Below are 16,515 nucleotides of genomic sequence, written 5' to 3'. Positions count from 1 at the left end.
ATATGATTTCACTTGACAGGCTTCATCTGAGTCTCTCCTAGCAGGGCCAACCTTATCATAAGACAATATGAGGCAGCTGCCTCAGAGAACAGATTTGGGCTGCCATGAAAGGGCAGCAAATTGTTATTTAATTGGTGTAATTGGTTGCCAAATAGAGCAAGAGGAGTTTGACAAACTTTCTGCCATTGTTGCCAGCATAACTTGGCTTCTTTGAGTATTATGAACTTTGAAGCAAGGTATGTATATGCATGCAATTTGTTGCTTTGCCTCAAGCAGAAAAATGTAATGGATCCCAATCTTCTGGGAAAAGCAGGGCATAAATAATAATGATGAGAGAAAGAAAAGGAGGTGGTGGTTTCTTTGGCACGTCTGTATTTTTGCCATGTGTGTACATGTGTGTGAGAGAGAAAGATCTGTCATTTACATGTGTTGTTTATGTGAAAGTCTTGCATATTTGTGTATGAAAGAGGTGACAACTTTGTAAATGTATGTTATGAACCACTGGAAAGAGGGATGAAAGGATCTATGTATGAAATTGAATAAATGTATGGCGAGAGACAGGCCCATAGCCAGGATTTTGATTTTTTTGGGGGGGGGGGCTGGGATTTTGGTTCGGGGGGGCGGGCTGAGTCTGAGTGAGTGAGGATCTACCCTAGCAAACCTTTTGTATTGTTATCCCAATACCCCCATGCATATGGGATATTTTGAGCATGGTGATCAGGTCATGATATGAATAAACATAACAGTTTAAATAATAAATGTAAGGCCTTCTCGCAGACCACCCTGAGAATTTTTTGGGGGGGAGGGGGGCTGAAGCCCCTCAAGCCCCCCCCCCCCACCGGCTACATGCCTGGCGAGAGAGAAAAATGGATGAGTAAGGAAAATGTTGGGGTGAATATGATTTTAATGGAGTGACTTTGGTGTCACACACTGCTGTCATGCCTTCCAAAGAAGTGCAGTCCTTAAGGAACTACCCAGCTCCTGCTCTAAATGGCAAAATGACATGTATAAAATCGCCTGATATAGTAACATAACCAAGACAACAACTCAATAAAAGTGAAACACAAATGTTCAAGGCTTTTTAGTGGCACACAGAGGACCATTAATTAACACATACAAATGGAGAGTCACATACAGGACTTGCTCTTTCTACATTTATAACTGATATATACACTTTTGCCTCCAAGGCACAAATCTATAACAGTAAGTTATAAGAATAACAAAGTCTATAACACTGTGATCTTTATTCAGAAATACGTCAGCTGTCCAATAAGCAATTATTATTAGAAATGAGGAAAGGCCTGGAATGGTTGTCGTAGAGCAAGAGGAGGGGGAGATATATGGTCCCCCTGATAATTCTTGACTGTAGTTTCCATCAGCTCTTTCCACTATATTCAATGCTAAGAAAGTGAGAACTGCCATCCAGCAATACTTGAAGGACCATCTATTCATGAGACAGATACAACAAGCAGCAACAATCCGGTTTGAAATTTTTTGACAAAAAAATGACAATAGCAGCTATCATATATATATATAACTTGACATAAAATCAAACAGTAAAAATTGTATGCTCAATTAAACACTGATTTTTCAAAAACCAATACTCCTAAAAGAATTTATCTACCATGACTAAGATCCTATTTACTTCCAGTGGAACAGAATATCCCCCCTGTGTTGTTATACCAATTGCTCAGTACATACTATGCACACATTTTGGAAATACAGGCACTGGTCTGCTCGTGTGTGTGTGTGTGTGTTTTAAGGTTTTGAATTAATATTCTAATTGAAATGGCTGTTTAATGCTTTTTTAAAATTTTGTACTACAGTAGAGTCTCACTTATCCAAACCTCGCTTATCCAAGCCTCTGGATTATCCAAGCCATTTTTGTAGTCAATGTTTTCAATATATCGTGATATTTTGGTGTTAAATTCATAAATACAGTAATTACAACATAACATTACTGCGTATTGAACCACATTTTCTGTCAAATTTGTTGTATAACATGATGTTTTGGTGCTTAATTTGTAAAATCATAACCTAATTTGATGTTTAATAGGCTTTCCCTTAATCCCTCCTTATTATCCAAGATATTCGCTTATCCAAGCTTCTGCTGGCCCGTTTAGCTTGTATAAGTGAAACTCTACTGTATGTATTTTTACTAGTGCATTTTGACTTGTATTGTAGAATCAAAGAAGAATAGAATCACAGAGTTTGAAGAGACTGCAAAGGCTTTCCAATCTCCTTCTATGCAGGAACACATAATCAAATCACTCCCCAACCTCTGTAACACACTTTGGGTCCCTAAATAAATAAAATACGAAAACAAATAGTGTCAAAGAGTGTACTGGGTGCATAGTACCATAGCAGTTTGGCACACAATTGATTTTCAAAGATATATTCATCATTTTTTTGTAAGTATCCTGCCTTTTAAAAGTGATAGAGAGGCAGGGAGGATGGCAGCATATCAAAATGTCTTTCAATGATTTAAAAAATTATAAACAAAAGTCCACTAAAATATTTCTTGTGTGGGGAAGAGAATTTTGATGACAGACATTACTGTGGAAGAAGAGATGAAATGGTTAATACCTCCCCATGTGAATCCTAAATATAATTAAGAGTTATGTTCTTTCAGCCAAGCCCACAGTACTTTTTTACATGTGCCAACGGCATCCAGGGCCACCCCAGAGCACCTTATCGCACAATGCCAGACTAATAATTAAGAACACCCACTTACATCAAATTGATTACAGGCATTAGCAATGAGGATAACAAATGTGATTATTCTGGATAAAGCACAAATAATTCTGAAACATTTTCCATAAAACACAAAGACACGGTTGCCAGTATAATCAAATTTAGTGTGGGGCTCTGTTCACTTAACACATGCTTCCCTTATTTAACATTTAGGGTCTCCCAGAAGAGTGATATGTAATAAAATGCACTTCAGATTTTGGAGACAAAATGATCTAATTAGTGCTGATTGCATTTTTCTGAACTACACCACAAGAGGCCATAACTGATAAATGATTATTGTGGGGATAATTAGGTACAAAGTCCATTCTGTATATGCAAATTAGTGCCATTTGGGTGCATTTAAATATATATATCCTTAGTGCAAACACTGCCAAATTACATCACCTCTAAAAGAAGGATATCTCCAATTTACAGTGAACTCATGGAATTAAATGGCATGAAGTCTCTGAGATGAGACATGCTGTTTGGCTTTAATCATATTTAAGTAACCTCATTCATTATCATTGTCATTCTCTCTTATGCTCAAAGACAATACAACACAACCCTCTATCCACGGGGGATACATTCCTGGACTTTGCATGGATACGTGAAAATGTAGAGAACAGCAAATTCTATTATTTTCATTAGGCTGAATGATGGAAGTACTGAGAAGAAGGTGAGACTGGCATAGAAGATCCGAAATAAATAAGTGAAATCATGGCTATGTGAAACCATATATATTGGTATCATACTATACATTCTTTAAATTCCATGGCTTCCTTTTAATGCACTTATCTCCTTTTGAAAAACGATTCATCATGTGGGGCACTGAATGGTGAAATATTACACGTGACAATCTCTACTATCAGAAGGTAGCCGGAGAACCAATCAGTGCACCAGACTCAAGGCTTTTCAAAACCAGCGTTCTCTTTCTACTGACACCAATGAGATGCCTATAGGCAGCCCACAAAAACACGTGAGACATGACATAGAATGTGCTTGCTAGTGCTGCTCAAAACTTATTGAGAGCCATACTGCCTATGATACTAAAGTCAGGAGAGCCTCGAAAGCACTAACCATTGACGATTTTAACCTTTTGGTTAAATAGGGCACCTATATATAAATTAAAGTACACAACAAGCTTTTGTTTGTTTTGTTTAATGGATTCTTCCACTTTCCATAGTTTCATATGTTACTTCCTATGCTATTCTACAGGTTCCCCTGTAGAATAGCATACTGTACGAGTGCTATCCAGAAAGTACATTACGTTTTGGAATTAAAAATGAACAAAGTATAGGAGAAAACATTTACCATATGCAGTTGAAAGCCACACCCAAATACCACATCTCACGCAGTTGCCATTCAAATCTAGGCACTTACCTGTCAGGGTGCAACAAAGAACAGCATCATCAAAGCTGGTCTTTTCGCAGCCTGACTACAAGAGGACAGAGGAAGGAGACCATTTGGCGGGATAGGCTGATTTATGACAGGGTCTGGTCTTCAAACGTGGGAAAGGACAAAAGGAAAGGGAGGTGTGGATGGAGAAGGAGGAGGGGGAAGGCAACAACCCCATATACTGAGGGGAAAAGCGGAAGAGAGTCAGTAAAAGCTTTTGCAGTCATCTTGGCAAGGCGGATTCAATAAAGTTTTCCATTGCGACCAGCGATGTGAGCCTATTTCTTGGGTCCTACACCTTCCAGGAACGGACATTAAGCTTTTACTCCCTTTTTTTTTTCCGGCTCATCCCGTGAGGAAAGGTCTCTCCGGTGAGAGCATGAACCCTGATGGAGGAGAAACCATGAAGGAATTCCTCTTCCTGGAAGAAGAACAGGCGAACCCTCGAGGTGCCGAGGAGTTGAGAGAGGAAAGGAACCCATCGCCCGCGTTGAGCGAAGGGGGGACAGACCCCTCGGACCCGTCGTGGAAGCCGCTGACCTCCACCCAGTTACCCACAGGCAGGGGAGTGACGGTGAGACGGAAGATCCAGATGGGAGGAGATTGGCAGCGAGACGGAGAGGGAGCCCCGGAGATGAGAAGGATGGAGAGGAGATTAGATGCGATGGAGAAAATGTTTGAAACTTTCTCTCGACAGATGGATCTGATGCAGCGGCAGGTAAACGAGTCCTGGAGGGCGACAGTCGAGCAACGGGAGCAGAGGAGAGGGCTGCCCGGGAGAGGCACTGGACCCCGTCCCTTTGCCGGGGAGGGTCCACAGGACTATGAGGATGAGATGCCTCAGCAGGGGACATCAGTTTTCCCCACGGGCCTGTCAGGAAGGAGCCAAATGCCTGGGAAGGGAGAATTTCGGGTGAAGTTCAACGGGGACCCCAAACAGCTGTCTTATTTCATTACAAACGTAAGACACTTCATGGAGGATTTTGGGGACCAATTCCCTTCAGAAAGCGCAAAAATCCACACGGTGGGGGCAAACTTGAAAGAAGCAGCTGCAGACTGGCTAATGCAGATGTATGATACTGGTGCCCGGGAGCTGGCCTGCCTGGAGGATTTCCTAAGAGCCCTCCGTGAGAGATTCGAAGACCCTTTGGCAGAGGAGAGGGGGAAGGCCCAACTCAAAAGGATATACCAGGGAGGAAGGACATTGTCAGAATACGCCCTGGAATTTAAAGCCACAGCGGGGAAGATTAGGGACTGGTCCGACACCACCAAACTGGAATATTTCAGGGCTGGTTTACGCTCTGAGGTGCTCGAGTGGGCTTTACACAGAGGAAATCCAAGAGACTTGGAGGACTGGATTTTGTTAGCGGGGCGCGTGGAGGTGGACCAACAGCAAATCTCTCGTCGTCCAAGGGAGAGCAACAGAATCAACCCCCCGACAGCAGCAACACGGCGCTTCTCCCCTCGTCGCGGAAGGTCGACCAGCAGGGAGAGGAGAGCAGGGAGGGGGGCCTGCTTCGCTTGCGGGCGCGAGGGACATCGAGCGGCAGAGTGTCCGAAAGGGACAGGCGTGGAGACAAAAGGAGAGAGGCATCACAGCCAGAAGCCGCCCCACCAGAACTCCAAACTAGCAAAAGGGAAAGCTGCCATGGCAACGGAAACGGCTTTAGCCCCAGGGCAGCTTCAGGCAGAAGAGATGGAGGAAGCGGAGGACCTGGAGTTACCGGGAAACGACCGGGATCTGTTTTGAACGCCCGGAAACAGATCGAACCACCAGAGGGCGAAGGGGGTGAGTTGAGAAGAGTAAATTGTGACATTGTGAGAGTCAGAGTGAGGCTGTTGAACCCAGAGACAGGGATTCAGGTAGAGGCAGATGCTATGTTGGACTGTGGGTGCACGAGATGCCTAATTACTCCCGAACTAGCAAACAGGTTGGGGGTGGAGCCAAACCCACTGAAGACACCAGTAGTCTTCGCACAATTGGATGGAAGCCCAGCATACGGAGTCCCAGTAACAGAAAAAACAGGGTTTTTAAGAATGACTATGGGTTCTCATGCTGAGACATTGCAATTTGTGATTTCAACAATGGCACATCAGCCAGTCATTTTGGGCGTTCCTTGGCTGAGATGGCAAAACCCTCAGATTGACTGGAAAAGGGAGACATTTACTTTCTGGGATGGAAATTGCAATTTTGAGAGTACCCCGAAAGACATAGAGGTACTGGAGCCAGAGGGGGCGATAGCAGCCACGTCACAGGGGGTACCACTGGAAAGCGTTCCCAGAGTCTACCATGAATTCGCAGAGGTGTTCAGTGAGAAGGAGTGTGACCAGTTGCCCCCTCATAGGAAGACGGACTGTGCAATTGAAATAGACCCCAATGCCAAACTACCTAAGCCAAAACTCTATGCAATGTCGGAACCAGAGAAAAGGGCACTCAGAGAATTTATTGACAAAAATATAGAGAGAGGCTTCATCGAGCCATCTCAGTCCCCCATGGCAGCGCCAGTATTTTTCAGGCCAAAAGCAGACGGCCTAAGATTGGTCGTGGATTATAGAGGTCTTAACGCAATATCCACCACAAACCAATACCCGCTTCCCCTAATGTCAGAGATGTTGGCGCAATTGGGCGAGGCACGCATCTTTACCAAACTGGACTTGCGGGAGGCTTTTTATAGGATTCGAATCAAAGATGAAGACTGTTGGAAGACGGCTTTTAATTGTCACCTTGGGCAGTACCATTTTAAAGTTTTACCTTTTGGCTTGTGCGGAGGTCCAAAGGTGTTCATGCAGTTCATAAATGAGACCTTTCGTGACATGCTATATAAGGGGGTTATTATATTTCTCGATGACATTCTTTTGTACAGTAAATCACTGGCTGAACACATTAGGCTGACTCGAGAAGTCTTGCGGAGATTAAAGGAGAATCAGCTTTATGCCAAACTCTCCAAGTGTGAATTCCACAAAACGGAGTTAGACTACTTGGGGTTCCGCATTTCCACAAAAGGCATAGCTATGGACCCCGCCAAGGTGCAGGATGTATTGGCGTGGGAGCCTCCAAGGACTCGAAGACAGCTGCAGGGATTCCTAGGCTTTGCAAATTTCTATAGACAGTTCATCAAAGACTTTGCCAAGCTGTCTTTGCCTTTGACAGAATTACTAAAGACTAAGGGAGTGGGGGAGACTCGTAAGACTAAGACGCCGGGTGCGAAACTGAACTGGACGCCTGAGTGCCAAGAGGCGTTTGAGGAATTAAAAAGGAGGTTCACAAGTCAACCCATATTAGTTCATGCCCAACGGGACAAACCTTTCGTGGTTCATTGTGATGCATCAGAGGCGGCCTATGGAGCAATACTGTTGCAGGCCGATGATGAGGGTGCTCTAAGACCGTGTGCTTATTTATCAAGAAAGTTCACGGAAACGGAACGGAATTGGCGGGTGTGGGAGAAGGAGGCCTTCGCAGTGAAGGCTGCCCTATCCCATTGGAGGCATTTCTTGGAGGGAACCGAGGCCCAATTTGAGGTATGGACTGATCACAAGAATCTGCAAGCTTTACGTACCCCTCAAAGGCTGAATGCAAAACAACTGCGATGGGCACAGTTCTTTAACCGTTTCAATTTTAAGCTGAAGTTCTTTCCGGGGACCCAGAACAGGATGGCAGATGCCCTATCTCGAATGCCCGATGCAAACTATTCGGCCCTGGGGGAAGTCGGAACTGTGTTCACGGAAGAACAACTGGGTTTGATGGTGCAGACAAGAGCCACAGCGAAGGAAAAGCCCCCACCTAGTGGCCAACCACACGAACTGTCCCAGGAATTGAGGCTAGCTGCAGATGCAGACCCCTGGCTCCAGTCTCATAGGGATGAACTGTCTCAAGCAGGGGGATTGTGGACTCACGGTTCCAAATACTATGTACCGGAGGAACTTCGGGGGAGGGTGCTGGCCCAAGCACACGACTCCAAGCTCGCTGGTCATTTTGGGTTTACAAAAACTCTGAAACTGTTGAATAGACAATTCTGGTGGCCAACCATACGCAAGGATGTAAAGGGTTATTTGCAGGAATGCCCAGTGTGCGCTATGGCAAAACAAAAGGTGGGCAGACCGGAAGGATTGTTGCAATCAGTAGCAGACCCCTCGAGACCGTGGACGGATATAGCTATGGACTTTGTGGTAGACCTGCCCAACAGCAATGGTTTCAACACAATCTGGACTATAATTGACCTGTTCTCCAAACAAGCTCACTTCGTGGCCCTTAAGAGACTTCCAACGGCACCCGAGTTGGCCAAATTGTTTCTGCAACACGTGTTCCGCCTGCACGGGTGTCCCAAGCGGATCATAAGTGACAGGGGCTCTCAGTTCACATCGAGGTTTTGGAAGTCTTTCCTGGGTATTTTAGGAACTGAAAGGGCCCTGAGCACGGCCTTCCATCCAGAAACAGACGGAGCCACCGAACGGGTTCAGAAGACCCTTCAGCAGTTCCTCCGTTGCTACAGCACGTACCAGCAAGATCAATGGTCCTCGATGCTACCACTTGCCGAATATTGCATTAATAATTCGGATCACGCGTCCACTGGGGTCTCGCCGTTTAAAGTTGTGAACGGCAGAGATTTTCCGCCATTCCCCGCACTGCAAAAGGAGTTGCCTTCTGACGAGAAGCCAGGGAATTGGGGCGAGAAGATCGCTGCCGCTTGGCCTTCGGTTCAGGAGGCCTTGCGCACCGCCAAAGTGGATTACAAGAAATATGCAGATAGAAAGAGAACAGCACCACCGGACTACAAAGTGGGGGAGTTGGTGTACTTGTCGACAAAGCACCTGAAATCCACACAACCATCCAGGAAGCTGAGCCCACGATATGTTGGTCCCTTTCCCATTTCGGCCGTTGTGAACCCAGTGACAGTACGGTTACAATTGCCTCATAGATGGCGCAAGGTGCACCCAGTGTTTCATGTTAGCCTGCTGAAACCAGCGCCAAACACTCACAGATGGAGTAAACCGGGGGCAGATCCGGTCCCCATTATGGTGGGGGCACACACCCATTTTGAATCAAGGATATCCTGGACTCCAAGAAGTCTCGGGGGAAACTGTACTACTTGGTCCAATGGTCTTCACAGACCTTACACCCGGAATGGGTAGCAGCAGAGCATGTTAAAGCCCCAAAGTTGAGAAAACAGTTTCACACAAAGTTTCCCCATAAACCTGGACCATGATCCCGAAAAGGGGGGGGGGGGGTTGGACTCTCTCTCTCCTTCTTCTTTCCTTCTCCTGGCTTTTTCTGCTGCTGTTGCCCTTAGCTTGTCGGAACTTTGTCTCTCCCCGCAGGGTCGTCGTCCGAAGGGGGGAGTCATGTCAGGGTGCAACAAAGAACAGCATCATCAAAGCTGGTCTTTTCGCAGCCTGACTACAAGAGGACAGAGGAAGGAGACCATTTGGCGGGATAGGCTGATTTATGACAGGGTCTGGTCTTCAAACGTGGGAAAGGACAAAAGGAAAGGGAGGTGTGGATGGAGAAGGAGGAGGGGGAAGGCAACAACCCCATATACCGAGGGGAAAAGCGGAAGAGAGTCAGTAAAAGCTTTTGCAGTCATCTTGGCAAGGCGGATTCAATAAAGTTTTCCATTGCGACCAGCGATGTGAGCCTATTTCTTGGGTCCTACACCTTCCATAGCAATGAAGGAGCTTTGCAACTCCTTCCCCACTAAATTCTGTCGCTTGTCTTCAACCAGCCAGTCACCCCTTCACCGCAGCTGTGCAGCGTCGCCAAAACGCTGCATTGCCAGCCACGCCCCCATTGTTGGAAACAAGTGATTGAGGAAGCAAGCGGCAGAATTTAGTGGGGAAGGAGTTGCAAAGCTCCTTCATCACTATGGTAAGTGCGTAGATTTGAATGGCGACTACGTGAGATGTGGTATTTGGGTGTGGCTTTCAACTGCATATGGTAAATGTTTTCTCCTATACTTTGTTCATTTTTAATTCCAAAATGTAATGTACTTTCTGGATAACCCTCATACTATTTCCCTCAAGCTACTATTCTAGCAACAGTTTACATGAAACTTGAGAGTTAACATGTTACACATTGATCTCAAATGGAGATCCTATCCAGAAGTTCTTCTGCAAACTGAAAAATCCCACACATTAAAAGCATCACATGAAATGAACTGTTTAGGAATTATAGGAACATGTCTTACTTGATTTGTGTATATCTTCATTTGACTTCTTTACAAACTTAAGATGATATGGAACTGTCAGAAGAGTGGTTCTCAAACTGGGGTCCCCAGATGTTTTTGGCCTTCAACTCCCATAAATCCTAACAGCTGGTAAACTGGCTGGGATTTCTGGGAGTTGTAGGCCAAAAATATTTGTGGACCCCAGGTTAAGAACCACTGAGTTAGAGGGAAATGTGAAATCAGGAACCATAGTTCCTTGAGTTCCACATCTATTCTATCAGTTCTAAACTGTGTCAAAATTTTTGTCTATGCTATTAATTCTGCCAAAACATAAACCATATATCTATTTATCACTTTCCCTTTGCTCTTATGCATTCCTCCAAGCAAAGAACTACTTCACCATATGTAAAATTCTCTAAAAGCAGGCAGGCAATGTGGTTCCAATACAGCTGTTTTATCCTGCCATGCAGGTTTCCAGTAAACTAAACCTCTTGATGTTTAAGATGAGAGGTAGGCAGATATGTGCTACTTTCCCAAGGCTACTATGTACTACATTTGCACTATTATGAGAGCGAGAGTGAAAGAAACGTTTTAATTCAAGTGGAGTGACCTTTGCATTCAAGTCCCTCTTGCATAGTTACATAAGATATCAGCAGAGGAACTGAGCTTGGTACAGTTGTCAATCTCTACTCCAGAGAGGTTCCTGACCAAAATAGCAAGGATTTTGTAGGTCAGGCATGAAATACTGTGGAATGGCTTTATCAAGGGAAAACTAGACATGCACAGCATGATACTGGACTTTATTTCAACCAAGTGATTTTTGACCCTTTTTTAAAAACAAGATCACTAGATATGACCCATTTTATAGTTTTCTTCAAGTAGCTTTAGGGATATGAGATTTCGAAGATCTCAGCTAAGCTATTCGAACAAAGTTGAAATCCATAGAGATGCTCACACAACTGAATTTTTAATTCCTATTTGTGACCTGCATTTCTTAGGGTCTTTTTAAGCCATCATTGCTAAGGAATGTTTTAATTGTTTAATCCTATATTCCTGATTACCAATGAACGCTGCTTTTCCCATGGTGCAGTGCCTGTTTTTCTCACTGGCACTGACTAAAAAATAGTTTGATTTCTCTGTCTGAACATACAATTACACAAACAAGAAACTAAAAATGAGGAAGAAAAATACTGAAAAGAAAAACACTCTTGACAAAACTAAAAGGAAATTTGCCTCAGTCTACAATTGTGACATATTCACTTACATTGATATGATGTGAAATAAAGGCTCAATTATCCAGGACAGCTAGAATCAGAGCTGTCTTGGAGGATGAATCACTTTGCTAATTTTCTGATTCATGCTGGCACTTTTGCAGGCACACAAGCCCAGTGTGATAAAAAGCTAGAAAATGCAAAGTTATTAATCTGTAATTGTAAAAGAAAGGCCCGAGTTTGTTCTCATTATGTCTGCAAATGCACAAGGGCAATGTCTTCTACATGTTTTTTTTTTCTTCCTCATTTTCAATTTTACTCATTTTCTACCTAGGCCAAAATAAACAGCACCATGTCTAAATGTGAAAGATAGGCTGGAATTCACTTGAGGACATAAGTACGTGTAAATCGTGTTATCCGAGTAGGACCAAGAAATCACCATTGTGGAATTGATGTATTCTTTTGATAACAGTGGAAGTAGACTTACACAGACAGCATGCTCATCTGTGCCTTATCTTTGCACTTTATGCTGTGGTTATGCACCCTATACTTTACATTTTTATTGAACATTGTGGGTGTGTAGCCTATACCTTTCACTGTTATTGCAAATTTTGGCTGTGAACCATGCCACTGACATACAGTATTGTGCAACGTCGGCATGGATCTTGCATAGTGCTGCTGTGGCACATACTCACATGCAAATATTTATGGTATGCTAAAAGAGGTTGGATGAGACCACAGTGTGTCAACCATTTCCATCAAATTTCATCACTAAAATCATTGGTCCTGTGGTGCTAATCAGACTTAATGTCAGCAACAAGTATGTATAGCTGGGCAAATGTTAGTGTCCCCCAGGGCTAACAGTGGTACCTCCTTGTTCTTTTAATACATGAATTGGTTTGTGTTTCAGGGTCCAGAACTCTGAAAACTGGACTATGTAGATGTCATCTTCATTTACTCAGAAAGTAAACATGTGGAAAACACAGGACCAAAAGGCTTTATGGCATGGTTGAGCATAACAATTTCTGAAGAACTTGGAGCTGATTGCCTACTGGTTGATACTACAATGAGCACAAGTGCTATGCCACAACACACTAGCAGCTTCCAGTCTGGTGGAGTCTCCTTCTCTGTAGGTTTTAAGCAGAGGATGAAGGGTTATTCTTTGGGGGTGCTTTGGGTGTGTGTTCCTGCATGGCAGGAGGCTGGATTGGATTGCTATGATGGTCTCTCCCAACTCTATGATTCTATGATAACAGATGGGTCTGGGTGGCCCCTCTCTTAAAGTTAGTGGTGACCTAATATCAGTGGTGATATAATGTCAGTATGTGGGGCAACAATGGTCCAGAAAAGAAATTTCAGGAATAAAGCAGACATCTCTGAACTGTGAGAGTTATGAACTTTTCAACCCAACTCCATCATACAAATTCTGTCAAGGATCAGAAATTTACAACAGAAGTTAGCCTCAAATAAATCTCGTGAGGTTTTTATATTATACATGTTAGATTGCACCGACCAGTAATAAACTGTTTAACTGCCCAGTGAGGAACTGTTGGATAGGACTATAAAAATCTTGCTGTTACGCAAAAGGTAAAATGTTACCTGGAAAGGAAATGTTACATAACTAGCTTCAGTTATATAAATAAAAGGCCACCTAAAGTATCCTTGTAACTAGACTGCTTTGTATTAGCACCTTCTTTGTGATAATGCAGTGAAACTCTAGCCCTTACAACTTAAGCAAGCAAATGTTCATGACACTATGATAAAACACAAGGTCTCCCTATGGTGAGAACACCAGTGAAACTGCCTGAGAGCATAAATCATAGTAACATTAATTCTAACCTCTTGCTTGAAGACCAGGACCACATGTTTCCTGAGCACCTGGACTGTCTTGACGAACATACCATGGTACAAGTTGACACCTGCGCCATTTGTGTGTCTTCCATCTGTAGAAAAGAAATGATTGCATGAAAACTAGCCACAGGATTTTTAAAAAGCTTATGCTAAGCAAGTGTGCAAATATGTTTGTTGTTGTTTATTCATTCAGTCGCTTCCAACTCTTAGTGACCTCATGGATCAGCCCATGCCAGAGCTCTCTGTCGGCTATGGCCATCCCCAGCTCCTTCACGGTCAAGCCAGTCACTTGAAGAATACCATCCATACATCTTGCCCTATTATGTACTTTTAAATATAATTTTCACTTGCTGTTCCTTTGCTTCATTCTAAACTTATTATTCATATACATAAAGTTAAAGGAAAGATCTACATATTTTGGCTGTTGTTAATATTTTTTTCAGAATATGGTGTCTTATCTCGATTTTTTAAAAGTGACACCTATCAAAGGATTTCCATTTTCAATATCTGCAATTCTTCATGTGTCAAGAGGATCAGGATTTAAATGCTGTATCCTAAACTAAAAAGCATGCCCAGTTGTCTTTTGTACAATACCCCACAAGCTACCCAGAAGGGGATATATTGATCAGTTGTGGCCATGAGTTGCATGCAGTGCACCCTTGGTAGCCCCTGAAGTCTGGTTCCAGTACTCCCTAAGGGATACCAAAATCTGTAGATGTCCAAGTTCAATTATATACAACGACATAGTAAAATGGCATCTCTTATATAAAATAGCAATCAAGCTTTGCTTTTTGGATTTTTCAAATAATATTTTCAAGCAATTGATGCAGAATCCATTGAAACGGAGAAACAACTGTGTATTTTTTATGTCTGGCATGTAAAGTTAGAAAAATGCATTTGCCATGTGGTATAATTCAATGGAAGCATGAAGCATAGTTTGAAGACCCTATTTGTCAGTGAGGGATCGCCCGCCTCTTGGAGGGCAGAGGTTAATTTCCTGTATATGATACAGGCGTCATATTTGAAATAAGGTTTGGCATTCAGCCCACTTAGCTTCTGTGGATGGAACAGAGGGGACAACATTTTGACCTTTGTCTTGGACAGCAATGTCATATTTGCTGTACATTTTCAAACTGCAGTGGGAGATGGATAATGGTATTTTCTTTCACTAAAGAAGAGTAATTTCCTTCCTAATATCTAGTTTTCATTGTACAAGGACCTTTCTTCTATGGAAAATGTGTTCAGTTCAATCAACTCTTCTTTGGAGACTAAAATGATACAGCCCAGAAGAGGGAATTAATTGGCTTTAAAGAAGTTATTGAACTCCAAATTCTAGCATTAGTTGTGTTCACTATGGCTGCTCAGAATCACAATCCAACAACCTCTGGAATGCTGAACAATTCCCAACCCAATATAAGTCAAGCATAGGATTATCATGTTACCAAGAATTAGAACCTGGGACTGCCTTTCATGAAAGACTATGCCTAGATTCTGTCTTTGCTGAACTACTGCGATATATCTCACCTTTTGTTGTGTTTCATTTTCTTCTCCTTTTCTTTTCTTCTTTATATGATTTTATATAAAACAAATATAAATGTGCATACTTTTTAAAGAACCTGGAGCTGTACTTTAACGTACAGATATTAGGGAATAATTCCCAAGCATGGTCAATGGCTGGTGATGATAGGAGTTGTAGAACATTTGGGGATCCATATTTGGAAAGTCTTTTACATGCAAACAGATCCACAGCTTCCACTCCTAATTATCAAGATTAGCGCATTTTGGAAGGTTAACCTCCAACTGTGTAATGCAAAATTTAACATTAACATCAGATACATTATTTGCATGTATACTACCATCATTATTTTTATATTTGTTTTTGTGAAAGTGCCCTTCTATCATGCTTCCTTGTGGTTGCAACTGTAATGACAGCTACATGTGTAACTTTGCATTTCAATATAAAAAATGCAGGTCAAGCAAAAATAGTAACAGCAAAAACAATAATAATAAAATCCTGGATATAGAAATGGTGTGGGAGCTACATTTGAATTATACAAATAAATGCTTACAGAATTATTCAGACCCCTATCCGATTCAATTATTTATTGCTTTGTGTGTACATATTCAAATAACTATTGGCATCTCTCATAAATAAACATTTGTCACAAAAGGCTATTCAAAACTATATGCTCTGTGCCACTCAAAGTTTTAACAAAACAAAACAAAAGACTGTGTGAGATTATTTTGCCTAGTTTCCATTTTGTGACATAATTCAGCATTTCTACTACTGGTAGTGTTTTCTCGCATTCAATTTAGAGAAAAAGACATAGGATTCTTCACAATGAAATACCTATACAGCTTGGTTATTATTCTCTGTCCTGTTCTGTCAGTCATTCCTACAGACCTAGGTTGTTTGTGTGAAATTATTGTGGGCATGGCCACTATAATTCAATCGCTCTCGCTGCAGCACTGAAACTCTAGTGCATGCCACTCTATGGATATACTATCTTCTTAGCAAATTATAAATATTTTGCTTGGGGCAAATCTGATTCTACACTCTGAGTGTTAAAAGAAATTAGAAATTAATTCCTTCCCACCTCCTCGAAATTAGTATCAACAAGTCACATTTCAGCTGTAATTTAACAAAGGTTAACTTCATTCTTCTAGTGGTCTAATGTTTTATCTACTTTATCTACAGTAGTTTGGTCTTTCTGAATGGTAGCAGAGCATGGTGTTCAACTGACAGCTTACATGTGCCTCATACTCTGGGTGCTGAAGGAACAAGACTAATAGGAGGAGAGTGTGAGTGTATCTAAGCTGTAAAGTTAACACAGTTTGATACCACTTTAATGGCCATAGCTCAGTGCGATAGAATCAAGGAAGTTGTAGTTTTACAAATTCTTCAGCCTTCTCTGCCAAAGAGTTCTGGTTCATCATCAAACTACAAATCATAGGAATCCATAGCACTGAACCATGGCAGTTAACATGGTATCAAACTCCATTAATTCTACAGTGTAGATGCACCCCCATGTTTTCAACTGCAAGCCAAAAACTTAGAATATTGACATGCTCTGTTTGTCAGTAAATAAAAACAACTATTTTGTTACTTTTAAGAAACAGGAAAGAACTAGCTAATGCTTAAAAATTCAACTATACTAATAAAT

The 16,515-nt window shown here is 42.3% G+C and overlaps 1 protein-coding gene across 6 annotated transcripts in view; it reads right to left on the bottom strand.

The window, feature by feature from the left end:
- thsd7a (thrombospondin type 1 domain containing 7A) overlaps window positions 1-16,515 on the bottom strand; it is a 339,030-nt gene that overhangs the window by 63,114 nt on the left and 259,401 nt on the right. For all 6 annotated transcript variants that reach the window (XM_062957499.1, XM_062957495.1, XM_062957498.1 and 3 more), the window contains one exon: window positions 13,340-13,443. In XM_062957499.1, coding sequence (XP_062813569.1) covers window positions 13,340-13,443 — 104 coding nt within the window. The remainder of the gene's footprint in view (window positions 1-13,339; window positions 13,444-16,515) is intronic.

This window comes from Anolis carolinensis, chromosome 6 (assembly GCF_035594765.1).
Source record: "Anolis carolinensis isolate JA03-04 chromosome 6, rAnoCar3.1.pri, whole genome shotgun sequence".
NCBI classification, from domain to species: Eukaryota; Metazoa; Chordata; class Lepidosauria; order Squamata; family Dactyloidae; genus Anolis; species Anolis carolinensis.
This window is presented reverse-complemented; position numbering and strand designations above follow the sequence as displayed.